Source organism: Mustelus asterias, chromosome 21 (assembly GCF_964213995.1).
Source record: "Mustelus asterias chromosome 21, sMusAst1.hap1.1, whole genome shotgun sequence".
Lineage (NCBI taxonomy): Eukaryota > Metazoa > Chordata > Chondrichthyes > Carcharhiniformes > Triakidae > Mustelus > Mustelus asterias.
In genome coordinates, this window is record NC_135821.1 from 52,382,339 (window position 1) to 52,407,997 (window position 25,659).

The 25,659-nt window shown below is 41.1% G+C and overlaps 1 protein-coding gene across 1 annotated transcript; it reads left to right on the forward strand.

The window, feature by feature from the left end:
* lypla2 (lysophospholipase 2) lies at positions 1-25,659 on the forward strand. Its single transcript, XM_078237867.1, has 10 exons — positions 1-200; positions 4,436-4,541; positions 5,451-5,482; positions 14,519-14,584; positions 15,877-15,924; positions 16,691-16,761; positions 17,768-17,841; positions 17,925-18,026; positions 19,238-19,411; positions 21,985-25,659. The coding sequence occupies exons 2-10, from the start codon at positions 4,464-4,466 to the stop codon at positions 22,033-22,035; spliced, it is 696 nt and encodes a 231-aa protein (XP_078093993.1). The 5' UTR covers positions 1-200; positions 4,436-4,463; the 3' UTR covers positions 22,036-25,659.

Consider the following 25,659-nt stretch of genomic DNA (forward strand, 5'->3'; position numbering starts at 1 on the left):
GCTGTGTTGAGGAGCTGCACTGGGGGGCCCGGCTGCTGCATGGGGAGCAGAGAGGGAGGAGGACACTGCAGCTTGTGGGATGGAGGGTGACGTCACCTCCCCGGCACCGGAAGTGTCGGCCGGTCACCTGACCCCTGCCGGAAGTGCCGCGCGCTGGGTGTGAGGGAGGCCGCTCGCTGTCGGCGGCTCGGTGACTGAAGGTAAATGCCGGGGGTTTGGCGGGGCGGGAGGGCTGCCGGCGGTGGTCACCGCTGAGGGGCCTGAACCCGGGAGTGGCGGCGGCGGGCGGCTCATCATCTCCTCCTGCTGTTCCGTCCCCTCACAAGGAAGCTGGGAGTAAATTACAGGGAAGCCGGGCCTCCGGCTGCACCCTCCCAACCCTCCCCCCCCCCCCCCCCCCCCGGAGGCAAAGCCCAACCCTACCCGCCCCACAACATCACACCTCTGTGGTCAGTGTGTGATCAGTGTGGGTCGGTGGTCACTCTCCGGACCCTGTAGCATCTTCCCCATTGTGGGGAGGGGGGATTCATGTTGCTGTACTGTTTTAATTGTGTGTTTTTCTTAACGAGCCCGGTGGAGCCAACAGGTTTAAAATGAACATCAAATGTTAATGCAATGGGGCAAGGAAAGGAGGTGGGGTTTCTGTCTGCAAAAACAAGGGTGGTGAGTAGGAAAATTACAGATCCAGTTAATGTGTGTCAAAGTTGAGTGTGGACCAACAGCAAATTGACTGAAAATACAAAGCACTGCGTCTACCAAGCCTGTGCTCTCCACACTCTACTGTAGTGAGGCATGGGCAACTTAAAGCCAACAAAAGCAGCTGAGCAGCTTCCACCTCAGATGAATATTGGGCAACTCCTAGTAAGGCAGTCTGGAATGTGGAAGTACATCAGCATGCAGGGGTCCCCAAAATGTTTGCCCTCTTGAGTCAGCGGCCACTCCATAGGCTGCGTCCTGTGAACCGAGTGAATGATGACTACATCTCCAAAGACATGCTCTACGGCAAGTTTGCTATCAGCTCATGTCCATTGGATTGCTCACATCAGCAAGTGGGACTTCACTTGCTGAGAAGGATGGAGTTGTTGCGTGGGAAGTTCTTGCTGCTGACCAGAGTGGCTGGAGACAAAAAGTCAGAAGGATCGTGGAAAAAGCAGAGGACAAAAGGAACGACCAGATGGTGGAAAAGAGAGCCAGCCAGAAGGGGGGAAAGCCCAGTAAACCTTGGACCTATATTATTCTTCTGTGCCAGCTGAGGAAGGGGCTTCAACTCTTGAATTGACATACATATGGGCACAGTTCATCATTTCCTGAGATGGACAGATGCCAATAAAAGTTAGTCTGAGCTGTTCTCACGTCCCGATGAGTAGCAATGTGATAATGCAGTGGGAGTGCTGTACTGTCAGAGGTGCCATTTTTTTGACTAGACATGAAACCGAGGTCCTTTCTGACCTCTGGAGTGGACGTAGAACGTCCAATGCACATTTCTGGCAAAGAGCAAGAGAGTTTGTAGCAATAATTTATCTCCCAGTCAAATTAAACAGGATTTGGTCATTGTTATGCACAAAAAGCTGTTGTGTGTCATTTTGCAATGCTGACCATACTGCAGATGCATTTCATTGACTGCAGATGCATTTCATTGGCTGCAAAGCATTTTAGGGTGTCCTGAATTTGCGAACACTGCTATGTAAATGCATGTCTTTATCTCTTGCTATTTGGTTGATCAACCTGGTATAACTGAGTTTGCAGTGTTTACTGATGTGTAAACATTAGTCACAGCTGCACCAACAAGCTAAAGGTTCACCTGTGGACCTTATACACACAGCTTTGTGTGGAATAAAAAAATGGCAAACCTTACAAAAAAACATCCTGGTTGTTTTGTCCTTCATGCTGTAAATGTGTATTGATATATGTAATGAATTCAGTTTGCTCTGAATCCTCATGTTCATAATGCATTTCAAATTTAAATTATCTTCATACAGCAGGATGAAAATAATTTCCAAATTCTTGAATTGGCTTATTACTGGTTTATTGACAAACAATTTGAGTTAAACCATGGATAATGATGAATGAGAAATGACCAGCGGTTAACTGAGGGCGCAAACTATCTGGAAAATATGCAGTGATCTTTTCCAGTTTTTGTTCCACAGAAACCAATGCACAAGTTTTGACTGTCTTGTCGACTTTTGTGACCTGCAAGCACAGGGATTCCAAACTGAATAGAAATCTGTGATCCGTTCCCAACAGTGTGAACGGAAATTCTGGATCATTTACTTCATCAGTAACAGTCAGTAGCTCTGTGTTCTTTGTTTTGCATTCAGAAAATAACACAAAGATTAGTTCTTCAAATACTTCATGGAGCAGTCAAATTATTTTGATGCTTCAGTTCTCTACGCAAGTTCCTTGTTGTACTTGTTACAACAATGTGGAAAGCTTGGCCTGTACTGGACGTTATTTACAGAGTTCATATTTCTGTAACAATTTCTGGCTAAACCTGCTCTGTTTTCACCCAGCAATTTGGTATGACTTGCTGTGTCAGTTGTAACATTTTTATTGTCTCAGCTGAAATCAGTGAAACCAGCGCAAACCCCAGATTTGAAACTGAATTTTCTGATCTGTGTGATTTTGTTTCATTCTGTGCTTTGGTTGCCAAGTTAGCAGTCAGAGCCTGTGCTTCTGTCAACCTTGGTATTGTCTGCAGTAAAAATAGAAATGACCTGCACTCTGCAGAGCATCTGTCTTTCCAGTCTGCGTATTTAAATAAGGTGCAAAGGAGGATATGCATATAATAAGTAAGGGACAGCTTGAAGATGTGGGGGTGCTGTATGAATGCTAATTTGTTTATTCTTTAATTGTGTTGGCAAGCTGTATATGCAAGCTTATACTAAATCTTTAATAAGTGATTACATGACTCACCATCATCTTGTCACTGTAAAGAAGTTGTTGTAAATTCATGTTCTGATGTGCAGTGGGCTTAATTCCCATTGGATACGATCTTCACAGTTCATTTGTGCCACTGTGGGTCTTTTTATACTTGTGAACTCTGAAAGATTATTGTTGATGCAATGCACTATATTTCTCCAATGACGTCTTAACATACAGAATGCATTTGTCAATATTCTTCATGCTTTTGATCTTTTAAAAAAAACATTCTTAGTGTACCAGAAGTCATGACTTAAAATTCTTGATATTTTTAAACAAGAAATGTAATTGAGATCCTTCTCGAGTTAATTCTTTGAGTACAAAACAGCACATATTCATTTCAGGGAGCCTGCCAAAGCCAGAGCCCTTGCCACTTGAATTTGTATTTCTTTATGAGCAGGTCCAAATGTCGTGGATATTTGTAATGCCCCATTTGTGTATTGTAGAGCTATGTCTTGTTAGTTATACTGTTAGAGTGAAACACATTTATTTTATTCATTGGAATCAGGTTAATTATCTCTGCATAATATATGAATTATTTGACAGACTGGGCAACCAGCGTAAATGTGCATTTATAATTAATATCGTCAACATAGTGGTTAGTTATCTGACAACCTGAAGTATAGTAGTCTTACATAACAGAAGCAAAATATTTGATGCTGGAAATCTGAAATAAAAACAGAAAATGCTATAGATACTCAGCAAATCTGCAGCATCTGTGGTGCGGGAAACATGTCAGACAAAGCCTTGCATACTTCAGAATATTTATACTAGAGAGCTTTCACTAAAAGTTATTTGAATCCTACTTGCATCATAGAAAATCAGTGTTTCTTGTCCTTTGACCATGGCATGCATCCCCTTCCTTTTTCCCCCATCCCAAACTGGACAATATGGCCATTTGACTACCACCTTTTGGGTGCCATTGTCACGTTGCCATTGGATATCCAAAGCTGTCCTGATATGTTTTGCTCTAACCAGGGACTAGCCAATGATTGGAGCAAACCAATTAAAGTGAGGGCTGGTGCGGTGTTCAACTTCTGAGCTTTGGGCATTAAGTGCTTGGCAGCTGGAGTTACAATCTTACCTTACATTGGAACGCTATATCTCAGCAACCGAACTGGGAGTTTCAATTGATTTAAAAGTGAAATAAATACTATTTTTATCAGCTTGTTAATGGAATAATACTAGACACACAATGCACAATAAAACAGATCTTATTTTCGTTCTTGCTGAAATAAAAATTAAACCTCTGCAATAATGAGCCTTCAGGTTATATTTTGAGGCCTAATTATCAATTTATTAGTCGGCGCTAAGTTTTACTCTTTTGCTTATTATAAATAATTTGATAAAATGGATCGTGTTCCTAATGGTGAGTTTGAGTATCTCTGGATTATGAGACAAATGCCTGTGCTGTTAACCTGGTGTTCTTGGTATTGTAGTTAGCAGATGTGTCACTGGGCGTGATTAGTCATAACTATCCCTGTTTCTTACTCTGGTGTCATGTCTCTGCCTGCAGGTTTCACAGTTGGCACTTGTGTTGTTGTATGTGTGGTAACAACATGTCATTGCCGCTGCTCGATGAGGCTGCGACCGTGTCTGGGACAGAACGGGAAACTGGAGTGGTAAGAAATCTGTTCCCTTGCTCTGTCCTATATCTGTACTTGATGGCATCTGCTGGAATCTAATTCTTGGGAGACATTTCAGATTTATAATACAGTCTTGGTGTGATCTCTGAAGTGTTGCAGTTTTTAAGGGGATCACATTAGTTATTGCTCAATTAATACACGCAGGATCTGGCTGTTGCTGCTTTTAACTCTAGCCTTGGACTTAAACCAGCAATCTCTGGCTTTTGTGAAACTCCAGTCTGCAGGCATCGCATCTAATGTGTTGAGCTTTGCTTCACTATTTAAACTTGTATGAATAATTTGTTTTTGTTGTTTTATCTGGAAGGAAAAAACATTTTGAAGTGCTTGTTTTGCACATGGCGAGAGCAGCTGGGGAGATTTTATTAGTACTTTATCACTCGTGGCATATTCACGCTACGCTTTGCTGTCTGAAATTCGATTGACTCTGGTTTGTCTGTTTTAAGCTTTCATCGTCATTCTCCATCTTCCTTAAATCTCAGAATAAAGGCAGAACACCAACATAATAGTGCTTCAATTTAATTTTTGCTAAAAACTTCTCCTATAATTTTAAAAATACTTTTGAAGTTAGTCTTTTGTAGTTTCCCTCTGTATTTTGGGCAGCAATTGATGTCAAAGTTTACTGTTAACCCATTTTTGTTCCATTTTGGAATGTCTGTGGGTAGTTAAATCAAATACAGGGAGCTGCAGTACCACTTATGAGATTAATGCCGTACCAGTGGAGTTACAGTTATTATCTTATGACTGTAATCAGTTTGAAATCGCACTCCTTGATGTACCCAAACAACTTTAATCAAACATTCTGTATTTGGCATTTCTGTTAGATTAAAATTGTCATGGTTCTGGTGTTACATTGTTCTGGTATGAAATCAGTGTTGTGTTTTACAGGTTATTTTCCTGCATGGACTTGGAGACACTGGGTGAGTTTGTTTTCGATGAAAATTGGAGAGAGATTGATCAGTTTCATGATGCTAATTGCAATAAAATGACTTGAATACAAATCAGTGGATATCATGGTTTGACTATTTTACAGTGTTTTCTGTGCTTTAAGGATTCTGTAACCTTTCCAATTATGTACACCTGTCTGCCAACAATTGTATAACGATGGACCATTTTCAAAAAACTAAACATCTTTCTGCTCTAGTTACTTTTCATTTCCCCTGATACAGTCTGTCTCTTCCACAAAGATTCCTTTAGCTGATGCAGTGGAATGGAACTTTTTCAATATCGCTGTAACCAGAAGGTGTCCTTGAAGTTGGAAGAGCGACAGTGGACACCCCCAGCCCAGCCCCCTTCCCCCACTCCTCCAAACAAATACATAACTGCAAAGTATTCACTGGACGCTGGAGTTAGGATCTGATTCCTTTGGGTGGCTCAGCAACTATATCTAGCAAGTAGTTGATCAGACGGATCATAAAACCCAGATTCAATTTGTGGTTTGTACTGAGTTAGCTGATATCAACTAGATTGGCAATAGGAGTGCTGCAATTCACCTCCAATCTCTGGGTTCCTGATCACTATTGTGACACTCCTGAAAGTGGGCATTGGGCAGGGACAGGAATGAGTCGCTATGTAATGCCCCATGTAGTGAGTAGTTGCTATTAAGGCATGCACATAAATAGATACAGGCAAAGTAACGATGGAACTATACTCAGCATACTGTCAATTCCTTTGTCTAAGCTACATAACACTTAGCTTGTCCTTTGCTAATTGTCTACTGCCCATGAACTCATAACTTTTTATAATTTTTAAAAACTCTTTTACTGTCAATGAAAAATGATGAGCTGAAGCCAGATGCAGGGGAGGTAAACTGGAGGACATCATACCAGACTAGATTTTCACACAACATTGCTGAATGATGACTGCAATCTCAATTCCAACTATGTCTATCTTTGATCATCCTGCTCTTATCATTCACTTTGTTCCTTTCTAAACTTTTCCCATTTCAATTTCTCTTTTGCACGTATAGTCTGACTGCTAATCCAAGAAGTATGTGTGTTAATATTGTCTGTTACCCCTGCTGCTCCTCCTTGGTTCTTTTGAATGACAACCTCTGCCTTCTATTAGTAAACATATCTCCCCTTATTCAATTTGCCTGTTCTATCACTCAACTCCAGTTTAAATCATAATTCTTCATTTTTCTTTCTCAAGCAACATCAAAGCTTAACTTGTCCTCTTGAAATCATTATCCTTGGCTGCTGCATTGTTCATCACCAGCAGTGGCTCGACAACTACAATGAGTCAGACAAAAGTTCTTTGCTTTCCTAAATATGTCTACCAGCAAATGTGGTCATCCCATTATTCCGTTTAAATCAAATTTAACTCTTAATGTGTCATCGCCTTACATGGGGCGGCATGGTAGCACAGTGGTTAGCACTGCTGCTTCACAGCTCCAGGATCCAGGGTTCGATTCCCGGCTCGGGTCACTGTCTGTGTGGAGTTTGCACATTCTCCTCGTGTCTGCGTGGGTTTCCTCCGGGTGCTCCGGTTTCCTCCCACAGTCCAAAGATGTGCGGGTTAGGTTGATTGGCCAGGTTAAAAATTGCCCCTTAGAGTCCTGAGATGTGTAGGTTAGAGGGATTAGCGGGTAAAATATGTGGGGGTAGGGCCTGGGTGGGATTGTGGTCGGTGCAGACTCGATGGGCCGAATGGCCTCCTCCTGCACTGTAGGGATTCTATTCTATGATTCTTATTGCTGTCTAATGTTTGCCATTTTAAAATTCCCCTCTGACAAATCATATTCTGATACACTTTAACTCAGGTAATTGCAATAGTCTTTAAGATTCTTTTGGCCTAGAAATTTGGTGACATAGTACCTCCTTCACGTGCTAAATGAACACCTAAGCCTCTAATATGCAGGCACAAAATGAATGCTAATTATGAGCGGAGAGTGAGTCATCTATAATATTGATGCAGATAAAATAATTGGCATCAAGGGCCCAATTGTGAAATGGGCTCAGCCCTTTGTGTGTGTGTGTAATTAAGGAGCCTAATGCCTGTTTGAAGCTCCCATTCCCAGTGGTAGTGGCACCAAAAGAGTTCATGAAAACCAGATCTACGTATGGCCTAACTAACTATCCATAAGTTGACTGTTGCACTCCCAACGCCAAATGGTGAGTTTGTAGCCAGACTGTGAAGCTGGAAGAGGCAGAGATACTCCTCCCATGTGCACATACAAACCACAGGCAGCTGCTGACTACCACCCAAATCACTGATGCCACAGCACTTGATTGCTCCGTCTCATCGTCCTCTTTATGGATTTACTCGAGGGCAACTACAAGTGACACAGCAGCCCAATCTTTAACGTTCTCTGGTGTGTTGCCTGAAGATGCCTGTTAGGTGTTCACAGATCCCTAACAAAGCCCAGTATTGTGTCTCTCACGTCTATGCATTCATTTGCCAGGATTGTTTCTTGCATCCTTGGCATGCCCAGAAACATATTTCTCCCCTGGTGTCTTTTCTAAATTCAACTGCATACATTCTTCTATTTTAATATTTTATCCTATCAGTGTAGTATTGGATCTTCAAACTGACGTGGAAACTCTCATGTCTTCCTCTCACTCACTCTCATCTGTTGATTCAGGGGTTACGTCTTGGCTCAGATTTGTCTATTATTTGTGTTTCGTAACAGTTCTAGCTCCTACAGAAAATGTCTTAATCAGTCTGAATCAGGCAAGCATAGAAAAAAAAATAGGCAGGAAAATTCCAAGTGGTTGCATCATGGTACAACTTGCACCAACCATCAACTCCCCAACTAGATGAAAACTGGAGGCCAATTTAACAACCTCCAGGAGACTGCGGTGACAGATATCATTGATCTAGTTAGTGCACCTACCTACCTTCTCACAGACACTTGACCAACCCCTTTTTGAAGGACAACAGCAAATCCACAGTCTACACAGATTGACATCCCATTCCAGAGTTAATAACTCTCTGTAATGTTTCCCTGGCATCCAACTTAACTCATAGAAATCATAGAAACCCTACAGTGCAGAAGGAGGCCATTCGGCCCATCGAGTCTGCACCGACCACAATCCCACCCAGGCCCTACCCCCACATATTTACCCGCTAATCCCGCTAACCTACGCATCTCAGGACTCTAAGGGGCAATTTTTAACCTGGCCAATCAACCTAACCCGCACATCTTTGGACTGTGGGAGGAAACCGGAGCACCCGGAGGAAACCCACACAGACACGAGGAGAATGTGCAAACTCCACACAGACAGTGACCCGAGCCAGGAATCGAACCCAGGACCCTGGAGCTGTGAAGCAGCAGTGCTAACCACTGTGCTACCGTGCCGCCCCAAACACACTCAAACTGTGTTTGAGTAACTTTTTAAAAATTCTTTCATGGTGTGTCATTGTTGCTGTTAAGATCAGCATTCGTTGCCCATCCCTAAAGTGTATTGTCCTTGCCTGGATCAACTATATATTTGCATGTAATTTGTTATTTCAGTAACAGGGCTCCTTAATAACACCCAGCACTGTTTTTCTGTCCTGGCAGAAGTTGCTCCTTCTGGTCCCTTGCTAAGGTTGGGTCTCATTATCTTATGAATCCCCTTTCCACACCATTTTTATTGTGATGGTGCAATTAACAGCTCTTAAGAGAAAGTTAACAGAGGAACATAGGAATTTGGAGCAGAAGTAGGCAAATTCAGTCCTTCGAGCCTGCTCTGCCATTCAATCAGATCATGGCTGATATCTCCCGGGTCTCAAATCCACCTCCCCACCTGTTCCCCAAATCCCTTTATCCCGTTTTTTTATTAGAAATGTATCTATCTCTTATCCCCTTTTTTATTAGAAATATATCTATATCTTAACCTCATGGGGTCACTTATCTCTTCCAAAACTTATGTTAATGTTGCTTTCAAAAAATTGTCTCTCTTTGTGACAGACATTTTCTTCTCATAACTTCAGTTCTATCTTGTTTTATAGATAGACCAGTGTTCCTCTGAACTTTCCCTCCTTGCTTTTTGAGCTGCAAATACATGACCCTAATCACTTTTTAAAATTCAACCGTGGCTCAGTGGTAGGACTTATGCCTCGAGTCAGGAGGTTGTGGGTTCAAGTTGCACTCCAGAGACTTGGGCATAAAATCTAGGCTGACACTCCTGTGACAATTGTATGTGCATTGTCTACAGTTCCTACATTACAACAATGACTACATTTCAATAGTACTTTCTAATTCTCACAGTGCTCAAATGAAGGCTCATTGTAACGCCTTCTGTTCTAATGCATTTTTCTTCAAAACACTTAAGTTGTTTACCTGCCTCTCCATTTCTTTCCCCCAGCCTCCTTCAACAACCTGCATTTATATAGCGCCTATAATGTAATAAAAATCCCAAAGCACTTTCACATTGAGCTACATAAGAATATATTTGGAAAGATGAGGTGAGTTACAAAGAGTGTCTTGAAAGAGAGCTGAACAGGGTTGGGGTGGGAATTCCAGAGCCCTTTAGAGCCCAGACAGCTAAAAGCACGGTTTATCACTCCATCCCTAGCAGCAATGGGGATGCACAAGAGGGCAGAATTAGAGAACCTGCGGAGATCTTAGCGAGCTCAAAAAGTTTAGAGCGATAGGGAGAGGTGTGGCCATGAAGGGATTTGAAAAAATGGATGTGAATTTTAAAATCAAGGTGTTGCCAGAACACAAACTAATGTAGCTCAGTGAGAATAGGGGTGATTGGTAAATAGGACTTGGTGTGAAATGGGTTATGGGCATTAGAGCTTGTTAGGGTGGAAATGCACCCAGGAGAGCATTGGAATAGTTAATAGCATGTAGATGAAAAATGGAAGTGTTTTTAAAGTCTAAGTAACTAATCATCACTCTGAATTTATACTTTTTAATTTTCAAACTTTGGACTTTTCTTATTTATTTTTAATTTTCTTTTAATGAGCAGTTAGTGATGGGGGAAGCAGGAGCAAAGGAAGATCTGGCAGATGGGCAATGGAATAACAAGTGGATTTTAATATGGCTAAATGCAATTGAATGCATATTGGAGCAGGAAATATGTTGTGTTGAAAGAGCGTGTCTGAAGGAAAGGTGGAAAAGGAATTGTGGTATTAATCAATTATTGCAAAAATATTTCCAGTCAATAGCTTTGTTGACTAAAGCTTCATGATTGAATACTGGCATATGTTTTACTATCAGTTGAAGGCATTTTTTATTAATCCTTTGTAGATCACTCCTGAGCCCAGATTTGGGATACTACATTTTTAAAAATTATTCTTTTCATGGGACATGGGCTGGTCCAGCCAGCATTTTTATTGCCCCAATTAATTGCTCTTGAGCAGGTGGTGGTCAGTCACCTTCTTGAAGCAATGCAGTTCATGTGATATAGGTACACCCACAGTGCTGTTGGAAAGGAGTTCCAGGATTTTGACCCAGTGCCAGTGAAGCAAGAGCATTATATAGTTCCAAGTCAGGATGGTGTGTGGCTTGGAGGCAGTCATGAATATGCAGTCATTCAGAGGCTATGTGGTACCATTCTGTCAATAGGAAGTGAACAACTGCGGTTTAAGAATTAATTTTATATTGACAGTTAGCACAAAACGTGCACAAGCTAATCCACTTGTTATCCCAAGCATCCTCTTCTAAGTGATAGATGTTGTGGGTTTGGAAGGTATGTTGGACAGCCTGCTCATAAAAGGATATCATTTTTACATTTTGGGGATTTTACTCTAGATATACTCCTTGATCTCCATATCACTGGCCACTCCTGTTAAGAAACCTTAAACTGAGTATGTCTGTGTAAGTAAATATAACAAGACCCAGGGGTCAGAGAGCCTAAGGCTCTTATCATTTGTGTGATCTCCTCAACTTCAGAAGAATATCTGCTACCGTACAGCTCTCTTTAAAAACACAATTTATTTTACATTATACATGTAAATGAGCAATAGTATAAACAATGTGTTTACAGTAATTATAGCCCATTCTCAATGTGAAAACAGCTTGTGTATGTTTTGTGCTAACTCTCTATATAACATTAATTCTTAAACCGCAGTTGTTCACTTCCTATTGACAGAATGGTACCACATAGCCTCTGAATGACTGCATATTCATTACTGCCTCCAATTGATCAATGATCTGAATGCAGCTGGCCAAATATAAGCCCACAATTTGAAGCATGTGGCCACAGAGCTATCTGTTAAAAGGAACCACAACATTTAAAGGCCTCTCTCAGATCTGACTCTCATCTTCACCTAAGAAAGATAAAATAACACAAAAGACAAACATGGTTATAAGGTTGCAACAAAAAAAAACTGGATTGAACTTCCTTTTCTCAGAGAAATATTGGCTGGGTGGGAACTCCACCACCTTTCCATCTTTGTCCCAATTACGTTTGCCCTGCTGCCTCATAATGCCGGCTTAAGGGGGCCTCACCCTGTTGCCAGTGGTTTTCATCCAGTAGCAGGTGAGAGACTTGTCATACGACAAGCTTGAAAAGCAAATCATGTTGGGGTAACTTGTGGGCTTCCAGGGGCTGTCCCTCATTCAAAGGTGCAAAGCTACTATCTGTGGGAGTATCACTGAACGCCTCTAAGTCAGAAGACTGCCTGATTGAGGCACCTGAAATTGGGAGGGGGTGGCCTGTTGAGAGCCTCCCCTTGCCCTTGCTGCCAATCTCTCCCCTTTTTTTTTCTCTTCCCACCATCTGGCATGGACCCCTCGGGCATCCTGGGACTCCGCTGACTGTATCTCTAAGCAATGGCCATCACCTCCAGTGCTGCTGCTGAATAATGAAGAGCTATTGGCCTCTGGCTGGCATCATTGAGCCCAGGGAAGGCCCATCACTGCCCAGTTAATGCGAAAGGCCTTCCTGAAGAGGCGACACAGGGCTCTCCAGCTGGTGGGCAAGAACCCCCACCCCATCACCTTCCCCAGATACCAGATACTGCTCCCAGAATCAACTACCTTTGGTGGAAGAGCATCCAAAACTTCTGCCACCCTTGTTTTCACCTTTTCAAAAGAACTCAATGACCCCACACCTGCCATATATTGAAATATGTTTGCCACAGTTTGAATCATTCATCTATTAACTTCTCTTTGTACTTCATGCTTTGATCTGCACAGCTTGCATTAATGCTGCCTATCAGTGTGCCATGGACAGACTTGAATATGTGGCTATGTCATTAATAAGTACACTGAACAGGTGAGGCCCCAATATGGATAGACGGTCACTATTCACATCCTGGTAATTAGAGTACCAACCAATAATCCCTTCTGTCTGTCTGCTGCTACTCAGCCTTCTCCTAACCAGGTCAATAATTTGCCCTCCATTCCAACTTGACTGACTGTCTTGTGAGAGATTTCATCAAATGCCTTTTCAAAGTTTGTATAAATAGTTCCTGTGTCCATTACTTAATCACCTCTTCAAAAATTTCCATCAGTCCGTCAGCAGGGCCAGCTCCTTATAAATTGATACTGATCTACTGTGCTCAGTGAGAAAATTTCCAGATGTTCAGTCACTTGATCCTTAATTCTGGACTCTCACTATTTCCCAGTGACAGATGGCTGGCCCGTCTATAATCCTCTGGTTTCACACACTCTTCCTTAAATTCAACTGCCACACACAACTGGAAAACACTGGTTTAGCATTAACCAGTTTAAAACTAGTTTTAGATTGTAACGCTGTGTTAATTGTGATCTGGGTATGTTAAAAATAATTAAAGCTATATTATTTAATATTCTGTGCTAACTCCACCTAACTCCTACCCTGTGTATGATGTCGGTCTCGTGAAGAACTTTGTAGATCTCATTCAAGTGCAGTTGTTGTAACTCTTTAAAAGACAACTGGATAGACCATATTTTGAAATCTAATTAAAAGGTTTAGAAATCAGCAGAGGATCGTGCTTTCTGGTTTGACTTTGATTCTTGTGCTATTCCAAATCGGTTCATTGAGGACGGTTTTCAAGGTGTTACTGTACTTCGCTATGACTACAATTAACACTTGTGCAGTGGAATTGGGTGGAGGAGCTGCTGTCTATTACTATGGGGAAAATTTATTAGAGCTACTAACCAAATTGAAGGTGGCCTTGACAAACAAAGAAATCACGATGAGACCCTGACTGGATGCGGGATTACAACAGATTTTAATATCGTTGCAATGAGAGATGTGAACACTCGGAATGAGCCACCTTTGCAGAGAAAGGCCATGTACCATGATCGGAGATCATTTACCATTACATATTTGATAATGTTACATAGCAGAATTCCAGTTTCGGTAGTTTTGACGTGATCCCAGATGTATTAAATAGAATCTGCTTGAGCAAGTCAAAATACTGAAGTCTGCAAAATTATTAGAACAGCAAAGATTGGATTCTGCCACCAACTGCAGAAGAAATACATTTCTGCTGCCAATGGATTGTGCAGGAAGTAAAATTGTCATTAACAACAACTGTCTGTTGACAGTAAGAAGAATGAAGTTGCTTGTGTCTATATAATAAAGAACGTCTGAGCTGAACCATTGTATCTGATAATCAGTGTTACAGTCATTACAGCGCAGAAGGAGGCTGTTTGGCCTACCTGGTCTGTGCTGACTCTGTCAACCCTACAGCCCTATTCCTCAGATTCACCCCCAGAGCTCAAATGCTCATATAATTTCCTTTGAAATCATTCATTGTCTCCACCAATCTCAAAAGCAATGAGTGCTGCTAAAAAGTTTCTTTTTCAAATCCTACTCATAACCTTCCATCTGTGTCCTCCCCCTAGTCCCTGTATGATCAGCTAATGGAACCAGCTTTTCTTTGTCTGCCTTATCTAAACCTGTCATAAATTTCAAAACCTCTGTCGAAACTCCCTTTGATCTCCTTTTGATCTCTAAGTAAAACAGCCCCTGTTTCTCCAGCCTGACTTTGTAGCAAAAATCCGTCACCCCTGGAATCATTCTGGATTCTTGTAGCTGTTGCAAATGTATTAAATTTTGGAGCTGAACAGTTTGAATTCTTCTTTTCAGACATGGTTGGGCTGAATCGCTGTCCGCCATCCGACTCCCCTATGTCAAATACATCTGTCCTCATGCGTAAGTGCTGTTCAGTTTATGTGAAATTTGTTGAATACTTTTTATTATTTTTGAGTGGTAATCTGAAACATTGAGTTGTTGATGATACTCCTGAAGAGCAAAGTAGCTGAGAAGCTTGGTGGCAGGATTGTAAAAATGCCTTGTATGATGTTTGCCGTTGTTATTACTCGTCTTGCTGGTAATCGGAATTGTCGGAGCCTGGCAATCATTTAACAGCTGCGGCTGGTTTCATAGAAATCATAGAAACCCTACAGTGCAGAAGGAGGCCATTCGGCCCATCGAGTCTGCACCGACCACAATCCCACCCAGGCCCTACCCCCACATATTTTACCCGCTAATTCCTCTAACCTACACATCCCAGGACTCTAAGGGGCAATTTTTTAACCTGGCCAATCAACCTAACCCGCACATCTTTGGACTGTGGGAGGAAACCGGAGCACCCGGAGGAAACCCATGCAGACACGAGGAGAATGTGCAAACTCCACACAGACAGTGACCCGAGCCGGGAATCGAACCCGGGACCCTGGAGCTGTGAAGCAGCAGTGCTAACCACTGTGCTACCGTGCCGCCGTGGAGGAATATGAAACCTTTTTGAACTGGATCCAGATAATCTCAAAACCAGTGTATGATTCTGCAGAAAGCTGAATAACTTTCAACCTCACACCAGTTTAAACACCAACAGTTATAATTATTTGATTTTTCTCCTTTCCTGATCTCTCCTGAACACATTGATAACCTGCTTGGGTCATACACAAGTTGAGTAGCTCAAGGAGACCTGTCCAAGGCACCATTCTTTATGTGTGATCTTTGATAAGTGATGGTAAACTATTCACTCACCAGATGCATCCTAACCAGGCTTGAGCCTGTTCTGCCAGGGTATGAGCATGTGCATTTCCAGTATGCATCTCGGTTGGGTGGAGAAATCTGTCCTGTTTTCCTAACCCACTTGCTGCCCCCTGTTGGAAATGAGTTAGCTCACCATGGTCCAAACTGCTCCATTAATCATCCAAAAGCTGCTGAAATACAGGGGATTAGATGGATTTGGGCTTGCTGAATTCACTCTGCACAATGGCTTTGTAACTTGTCAGAATGGATTAAAAATTCAAAACAGCCTATGTTGTGTATAAAAGAATAATGTTTCTTCAAAAGAAAATCTATGAAATAGCAGGAAGCAGCTTACATTTAAGTTAACGATTACACCTAAATTGTATTGAAATGTGCATTAATTTGAAGTTAAATAGGTACATTTGGGAGATAATTTCTGGATTGAATTTATTTATTTATTTATTCAGGCCTAAGATTCCTGTGCAATTGAATAGGTCCATACCCATGCCATCATGGTGAGTTTGTCAGATTTACTTTTCTTAATTTTCTTCTTTCGTGACTTAGCTTTTGCTTTTGATTCCTTGCGTGGGACACCTCAGGTGATCAGCTAGTAGAATCATTGTATAGTGATCAGAAGCAGAATCAGACATTTATTTTGTGTAAATAGAAAAGAAACTGCAAATTTGAAATTAGAAATGCTGGAAGTTCCATGCAGATCAATTCATCGCTCTAAAGAGAAAAAAAGACAAGTTAACCTTTCAGGCGTATTGATTCGGTATTATCTCATGAGTTTAAAGTTTATTTATTAGTGTCACAAGTAGGTTTACATTAACGCTGCAATGAAGTTACTGTGAAAATCCCCTAGTCGCCACACTCTGGCACCTGTTCGGGTACACTGAGGGAGAATTTAGCATGGCCAATGCACCTAACCAGCACGTCTTTCAGACTGGGAGGAAACCGGAGCACCCGGAGGAAACCCACGCAGACATGGGGAGAACATGCAAACTCTGCACAGACAGTGACTCAAGGCGGGAATCGAACCCGGGTCCCTGGCGCTGTGAGGCAGCAGTGCTAACCACTGTGCCACCATGCCGGAGATAATCATCCTTGAAGCCATTGTCACAGAGCAGCGTTGGAGGTGCTATTTTCCATTTATAATTCAACCATTCTTAAAGCAGAACACAAATCATTATTTTTAATATTTAATTAAGCTTTAACTTTATTTTGTTTAGTCATTATAACTGAGAGTACAGCAAAATCTTATTCTCTTCTGTTTGAAAGGTTTGACTTGGCAGGACTAAATCCAGAAGATGCAGAAGATGAAACTGGTATAAAGAAAGCTTCTGACTGCAGTAAGTCCCCCTTCCTGTATCAAATCCTTTTTAAATCCTGCAGCACACTTTAATTAGGACCAGCTGAGTACTTTAAATATGCAACATCTTGTATTTAAATATTACCTTTTAACAAATTTTCACAGAGATATAATGAACAATGAGTGTCCTGCCAAAGGTGGTGTGATCAGGGAGGGTGACTTCGGGTGGGATCTTCCAGCCGTACTCACCCCAAGACCGACAAATTCTGCCCGAGGTCAACGGACCTTTATATGTGTCGTGCCTGTTACGATTCCCCTGGTGGGCGTGATGGGAAAATTCTGCCTTTTGGAGTACATTTTAAGAATATTATTAGAGCATGGCGGGGTTGGGGTTTGAGATGTTGCGAGTTTGCAATGAGAATTCCAAAGGCTACAAAGACCTAGTATGTGAATGAGCAGACCATCTGCAGAGGGAGGCAGCGCTTGCCAGCAGGATCCAGGGGCAGGTTGGATCTCAGGAGACAAGATGGTGGTTGGCTTTCAATAGGCATTCTGTGTGAAAAAGGCTAGCAAGAGGGGAGGATGGAGCATTTGTTCTCAACTCGATGATGGATGCCGTGATAGTCCTGTCATGGTATGTTGAGAAGATAGAAGGTATCCTATGGTAAACTTAGTTAAGTGGAATTCAACTCTGGAAGGATGGCATGAAAGATTGGCTGGCGAGGTAGAGGTGGGGGAATAACTAACTGAAAGAGGTGAGATAAAAGGTAGCATGAGTGAAAGCGTGAGAGCCAAGGAAGTGAAATAGTATCACAGCGGGCTTCAACCTGAAACAGCTGCCACAGAATAAACATGAATGGATACAAAGGCAAATCTAGGTTATACGGGTGTGGCAGAGATTAAATAATACATGTAGGGCAGGGAGTATATTTAAAAAAGGTATCTTCTGTAATGCATGCCTGCAAATTTGTATCCAGAGATCCATGTGTGAGAGGGATTAGGGGAATGTGGTTTATTATAATAACTGTCAACTTTTTCTCCCCAAGTTAAAGCAGTTATTGAACACGAGATCAAAAATGGAATTCCTTCACATAGGATCATTCTAGGAGGATTTTCACAGGTGAATCTTTAGAATTATTTCCAAATCTATTCAGTACCTATTTTGAATGATCAAGAAAAATAATGAATCTCTTCTCACTACAGGGTGGTGCATTGTCTCTCTACACTGCTTTGACATGCCACCACAAACTGGCTGGTGTTGTAGCCCTGAGTTGCTGGCTTCCTCTTCACAAAACCTTCCCACAGGTACCTCAACAGTTTTACATTTTCCCTGCAGATCACGTTGCATTGTGCTGTGGTGTCACGGCAAGATATTTAATCAGATTCAGAATAAAGTTCTGCCATAGTGTTAATATGTTCAAAATTAATTACGGGTTAAAACTCTCCAAGCTGCCCAAGTGATGGGGAGAAACTGTTCCTGCTTGTAAATGGATCAAGAACGTGAGGGTGCAGATTTAAAATGATTTGAAAAATAAGCAGATGTGATGTTTGAAAAAAATATTTTCACGCAACAGATGTTTTGGGTCTGAAATGCACCACCTGGAAGTGTGGTGGAGGCAGGTTCAATTGAGGCATTCAAGAGGGTATTAGATGGTTATTTGAAGTGAAACAGTGTGCAGGGCTACAGAGAAAAGGCACTAAGTCATAATGCTCATTTGGAGAGCAAGTGCAGACACGATGAGTCAAATGGCTTTCTTGCACTGTAACAATTCTGTGATATTACTTTTGCAACTTAAAGCTCTAATTATTCAGGACTCTAATGGTGCTGGACTTTTGGATCTTATGACATTCATGGTGAGAGTCTGAGATGTGCAGGACCAAAGGATTTTGGTGTGCACGTGGATAGATAACTAAACGTTAGTGGAAAAGTACAAAACAGTTTGTCTCCAAGGGTTTGGAATGCACAAGTGAGGAGGGGGTACTTCTGTTGGACAAGAGGTCCAACCCCATCCAGAGTATTGCATTTTTTGTGGCACCAAACTAATGGAAAGGTATACAAGAACTGTGTATATTATTCCCGCTGAGGTCCAACTGTCAAAATCAATTTGACTAATCTATGTCCACATTTACTTAAGTCTAGATTTGCAATGTTTTGGTTTAAAATGGAATGAAATTAGGTGATCTTTGTTGCTCTGGTCTGTCACTCAGCAATGTGGAAAATTATCCACTCGCCACTTCAGTTTGTGTTTAATAAAATTCAGTAATATGGGAGGGACTTGTTTTATAGAAGCAGGGCTGAATGGGAAGGTTTGGGATTGGTGAATTTTAGATTCTAACAACAATATGACCAGGTAATGTTCCTGAACTAATTCGGGTGTGTAAATGCATAAAAATGCACACGTTTATTAGCTTGCCCTTTTTGGATATTTTTCAATTGTTTAAACTGACAACAAGAAAGCTACATTGAGAATTAAATATAATTTTTTAAATGTTTGGATTTTTTTTGGTAATTCTAGGCAGCAGGTAGCAATGTCAACAAGGATATCAGCATCCTGCAATGCCATGGTGAAATAGATCCCATGATACCGTTAACATTTGGTTCAATGACAGCACATAAGTTAAAGGCAATCGTTAATCCTGCAAACCTTCAGTTCAAAACGTATTTAATGCAGCACTGCTCATGTCCACAGGTGAGTCTTTGCACTTGTGTTTGTTTCATATGATACAAGATTTATATATTATAATGTATAATGCACCATAATTTATATAGTCCTTCACGATTTTGTCCCATAAATTAGTTGACAAAATGCTGAAAGAGAAAGCAATGATGAAGTAATCACTCAGCCAAAATGGGCCTGGTAGCGTCACTAGGAATAATTGTAGACTTGACAAACATGGCTTATTTTTTGTGACCTTCCTTCCATCGTATGATCAGAAGTGTGGATGTTTGCTGATGATTGTATAATGTTCAGCACCATTCATAACTCTTCATATACTGAAACAGTCCACATCAAATGCAGCAAGACCTGGACAATATCAAGGCTTGAGCTAACAAGTGGCAAGTAACATGTGAGCCATACCAGTGCCAGGCAATAACCATCTCCAGCAAGAGAGAGTCTAATCATCGCCCCTTGATGTTAAATTGCTATATCCCCTGCTATCTGCATCCTGAGGGTTTACCATTCTCCAGAAACTGAATTGGATTAGCCATATAAATACAGTGGCTACAAGAGCAGATCAGAGGCTAGGAATTCTGTAGCTCACCACCTGACTCCCAAGAGCCTGTCCACAATCTACAAGGCACATGTCAGGAGTGTGATGGAAGACTCTCCACTTGCTCAGATGAGTGCAGCTCCAACAATACTCGGCAGCTCAGAGCCATCTAGGACAAAGCAGCCTCCTTGATTGACACCCCTTCCACAAACATTCATTCACTCCCTCCACCACCAACGTACAATGGGTCCAGTGTGTACCATCTGCAAGATGCACTGCAGGAACTTACCAAGGCATCTTAGGCAGCACCTTCCAAACCCATAACCACTATCACCCAGAAGGGCAAAGGTAGCTGGTACATGGAAACGCCACCACCTGGAAGTTCCCTTCCAAGTCAAACACCATCCTGACTATGAACTATCTTGCTGTTCCTTCACTATCTCTGGGTCAAAATCCTGGACCTTCCTGCCCAACAGCACTCTGGATGTACCTGTGCCACACGGACTGCAGCAGTTCAAGGAGGCAGTTCACCACAACCTTGTCAAGGTCAATTAGGGATAGGCAATAAATGTTGGCTCAGCCAGCTCTGCCCACATCCCGTAAATGAATTATTAAAAAAGTTCACATGGCTGTTTGTGTGAGGTTGCAGCAAAACAATATTTGTCATGATTGCATAAGTTGAACTTAACTAATTGAACCCCCACCAAGTTGGATAACAGTGATTACGTAGGAGATGAATGATGTGGTTGATTGTGTTCGGTCACAAGATAAGGAGAATTACATTCATTCTATTTAAAGCTATGCCCGTGTCACCAACAATAGAAGACACAGAAAGCATACCAGGAAATAAGTGTAAATCAAGAAGTTGGAGGGAGGAGCTTAAAACACATACAATTGCCAAGGAAAGGGTATTGAGAAAATTATTAAAACTAAAGGCTGGCAGGTCCCCAGGTCTTGAGGGACTTCATCCTGGGGCCATAAGAGAAGTAAGTGGCTGCTGAGGCACTGACATAATGGTTTTAATTTTCTAAAATTTCCTAGATTTTGGAAAGGTCCCATCAGATTAGAAATTAGGGGATGTACTCCTTTATTCAGGAAGTGAAGGAGACAGGAAAGTACAGGCCAGTTAGCGTAACATCTGTCAGTGAAAATGCTGGAATCTATTATTAAGCAGGTTATAGCAGGGCATTTGGAAAATCTCAATGCCTTCAAGCAGAGTCACTGTGGCTCTGTGAAAGGGAAATTGTTTGACCAATTTGTCAGGGTTCTTTGGGAAGCAACATGGATAATGTGGACCCTGTAGATGTGGTGTACTTTGGCTTTCCAGAAAGCATTTGACAAGGTACTACGTCAAAGGCTTCTACACAAAGTAAATCTCATTGTGTAGGTGGTAACATATATTAGCATGGATAGAGGATTGAGGTTAGCTAGCAAAGTAGGCATAAATGGGTAATTTTCAAGTTGGCAAGATATGAGGAGCAGAGTGCTGCATCGATCAGTGCTGGGGCCTCAATCATTTACAATCTATATCAATGACTTGGATGAAGGGACTGAATGTATGGTTCCCAAATTTGCTGATGACACAGAGATAGGTAGGAAAGTAAGTTAAGAGGACAGGACGTAAGGGGTCTGCAAAGGGATATAGATTGGTTGAGTGGGCAAAAATTTGCTAATTGGAGTGTCTTGAGGGACAATGTTAACTTGTCCCTTGACAGGAAGATTTGAAAAGCAGAATATTATTTAAATAGAGAGATTGACTGCCGCACTCTGAGATAAAGAGGGATCTTGGTGAATGCATTACAAAAAGTTAATATGCATGTACAGCAAGTGGTTAGGAAGATAAAAATGGATTTGAGGCCACAAACAGTTCAGCCATGTGGCGGAGCAGACTTGAGGAGCCAAATGTTCGTACAAGGAACTTAATTTTCTTCATAGAATATAAATTGGAAAAAATGTGCATTGCTTTCATGGAATCATGAAGACTTAAATAACATTTTCTTCCCTTTCTGAACTGAAGAGTTTAATGGGAGTTTGTTCTTTCATCTCACAGGAAATGACTGCAGTGAAAGAATTCATTGCAAAGCAGCTCCCACCAGTCTGACTGAAAAGAGCAAACCTGTAAAGCCCTCCTCAATCTTTCAACTTTCACCTGAAACCAAGCCATGTGCTACCAACCTCAGATCTTTGACGGACCATTTTATTTGTAATAGTTAATATTTTTTCTTAATGTAAAGTAGACTGGATATATCCACAATTTGTACTGGCACAGTCCCTTCAGAGGTAATTTTATCAGTTCAGTGATAACGGCGTTTGACAGGAAGTACCTATTCAACTTTAACTCTTTCCAGTTCAAATAGTCAGAAAAATATTCCTAATGCAGCTTTTATTTTGCGATATAATTTATAAAGTTCCTCCGAACAAGAAGGGTTACCCATACTTTCTGATCTTGGGCTCAAGCCTCAGTCCAATTTCACCTCAACTAGAGTTAAAGCTTCAAAATGTGCTTAATATATTATCAGTATGCTCTACTTTTTGTGCTTTGCCTGCAAATTGATGCACTCACTTTTTGTTATTTAATTGTGGAACAATATTGGTGTAATTGTGGAGAAGTTGCAAGGCTTAGATGGTTCTGCTGTACTGGCTGACGGGACCAAGAAACAGCAATGAAGAATCATGTCTATTCAAGAATGAAAAGTAAAATAAAACACGGAATGAACCCAAGGGCTACCAACGTGAGATTGCTGACTAGGCAATTGCCGGGATCATAAATCTCTATCAGCAGTTCACTGGTGCAGCACGAGTGATGATCCGTCATGGCTAGGTTGTCAAAATGGAGGCAGGTGTCATAGCAATAAGGTTCTTGCGTATTTTCTAATCTAAGTTTGCGAGTGGCAGTGGAGTCTATAAAGGGAATGTTTGCCTCACATATTGTACCAAACAAGTGAGAGGAATGTGTGGAAATTGCATTAAAAAGCTGCAAGTAACTCCACTTCTACCTCAACTGCAGCAGCAAGTGGCGTGATATTTGACCTCAACACCCTGGGCGATGGAAAGGAAGAATCCACCAGGGCAACCGCTTCCCCCATTAATCGATTGCTATTAAGTGAGTCCCACAGGAAAGTCTATACGTTTGACCATTAAATGAGGACAGGGTTACAGATGGAGGATCACCATCTACGGGAGGACTGTTTGTACTGTCCTGAAATTTTAAAAGAATGTTCCATTCTCAAAATATCCCCCAGAAGTTATAAAGCATTACCTCCAATGAGCAAGGTTCTGCTAGCCAGAGGTCCAGCCTACCATGCTGAACATCATTCTTGCTTGCCCTCCAGTGAGGTCTGCCAATTCTAAAGCATTTGACATAGTTCTGTGCTGTACATTGAGGAGTAGAATAGCTGTTGAGCAATAGGGAAAGGGGACAATTATTTAAACAGTGCCAAAGTCACTGGTTGGATGGTTGGTTTAGTTCTATCCAAGAAGTTCCCTCTGGATCCATTACAATGAAGTGGAAATATGGTATAGAACCCTGGGTCTCTGTCACAAACTATTAAAGTGATTCCCTAAACTGCAATGATGTAACATTACCCTCAGTTATGCTCAGTGTTTATGTAAAATACTTTTCAAAAATGGGCACTGCACTTCACATGAGCTTTTTAAAGCAGCAAACAAATTTGGATGGCAAAGAAGTTAAAGACTTTTACCTTTAAAAATACAGAAAATGTTAAACATTATGCAAACTGTCTTTACTGACAAACATCTTGCGATGCAAGTTGGTTAGCATTTCAGTACATCATGTTGCTGAAAATTATGCAAAAAATGAAAATGTCCTTGTTTCTATGAACGCCGTCACCTTCATAAGAGTTCAATTCCTTTTCAGGAACTGCTCCAGCGGAACCTAAATTAAATTCATGTAAAATTACAGATCTGAGGTTTTTGATATGTATTGAGTGATACTTCATTGAAGCATTGTAACACTACTCTTGGATCCATTTGCCACAAAACAGAATCCTACTCTGACAATCCTATATACAGCATGTGATATGCACTTGCACTAGATTTCTTAAAGGTTGGATTTGGTAACTCATTGCTGTACCTGGATTCCACCTGATGCATTTCACATAGATCTTCAATAAAAATAGCATGTCATGACATCTGTGTAACGTTAGGTAGATAATTTTGGAGGATGTGAGGGAGAATTAATGAGATTAGCTTTTTAACTGTGGCATTTTCTTTCATTTGCTTTCCACTGCTGCAGAGATGTTGCTAGGTTAATTTTTAAATAATCTATTGCTAGTTTTTAATGTCTGTTGCCATCTTTAGGTAATTGAGTTGGATTAAGTTTGCCTTTTTTAAGTGTGAGAGACCCTCCTTCAATGTGATTCATTGCTTTCCCATTATAAATACATTCGCTTCTTTCTATCTACCTCTTCAGATGTGACTGACCACTTGTATATGGCATTGTACTTTTAATGGATAAAATTCAGCGTATCATTGCGTATCTTTGTCAGAAAAAAGCATTGAGAAATCTAACTTTTAAAATAGCATCTTTTAAGTTTTGACTGGACAGAGTTATAGCACTTGATTGAAAAGCGCAAAATAGAAGGAGCCACAATGTGTATGTGGTTGGTTAGAGTGACATTGGGAGCAGTTTGACGACCTTGAAGGAGGATGGATATAAAGAATTTTTCATATACTTGGAGAAGATGTAAATTGATATAATGTTGTAAGGAATATCCATTAATTAATTCAGAGGTTCTGAAAACCTAGCTTGAAAGCGCTCGAGTTTCCTCTGGAAAATGGGCTTCTGAGGACATGCATCTCAAATCACAGTCCTGACTGCTGAGCAGCCTGTGGGCATGTTAACCTGCACATCAATTTTATTTCCTTCCTTTGACCGGGGCCTAATATTATGACTTTCTAACTATGTTTTACTAGCTTGTGATACTGTGAGGAGAGGGAGGCAGTGCAATGTCATTTTTTTTTTCTTTACTTCTAGTCAGGCTGTTTATCAGTTTAGCAGAAGAGTTCTGATGGCATTTGAAACGGAGAGCAAGCTTGGCTTCCTGTTCCAATCACTGGAAGCTGGTATGTGACCTTGAGTACGGTTGGTGGGTAGAGGGAAGAATCATTTTTCCGAATATTCATGCTAAGTTTATCCAACATAGTTGCTAAAGCAGAAATTGATTTGATTCTACCTCACATTCCTTCTATAGAAAATTAAGGCTGTAGATTAAAGGATCATTAAATGTCTTACAAATGTAAGTGATAGAAAATGTATCTGTGCTGAGTGGTAAATGCTCCAAATAGTGACTGCTGGGCAGCATTGACAATTACAGTTTTAAGATTAAATATTTATACCGTTGCATGCATTCACAGATGTGTTTTACAGATCATATTGGGAACGAGGCCGTGTACTTGATATTCCAAGCTCATCGCATTAACTCTCAAATTTTTACTTTAATCTACAATTGTACAATCGTGGTGATTGTTAATTGCTTGGCTCTTAACACCTTAAGGTGATGTCAGACAAGAATTGGTAATTGAACACATTAAAAGAAACCATTCGTCAATGCACCCTTCAAAAGAAGTGATCAATTTCCATGTGACTGTGTGCTTTTCCATTCCATTGCTGTGGTTTAATCTGATTAATTGAACCCACAGTATTTTATTTTTGTTTTCCAGTCTCTTTGTAATGTGAAATTGAATAAAGAGAAGTCCATCAGGA

Bases quoted from the DNA above. Each gene is read 5' to 3' on its own strand.
- lypla2 (XM_078237867.1), top strand. From the start codon at position 4,464: ATGTGTGGTAACAACATGTCATTGCCGCTGCTCGATGAGGCTGCGACC. The intron at 5,483-14,518 runs GTGAGTTTGTTT...TCTTCTTTTCAG, and splicing joins CATGGACTTGGAGACACTGG to ACATGGTTGGGCTGAATCGC. The intron at 16,762-17,767 runs GTAAGTCCCCCT...TTTCTCCCCAAG, and splicing joins AAAGAAAGCTTCTGACTGCA to TTAAAGCAGTTATTGAACAC.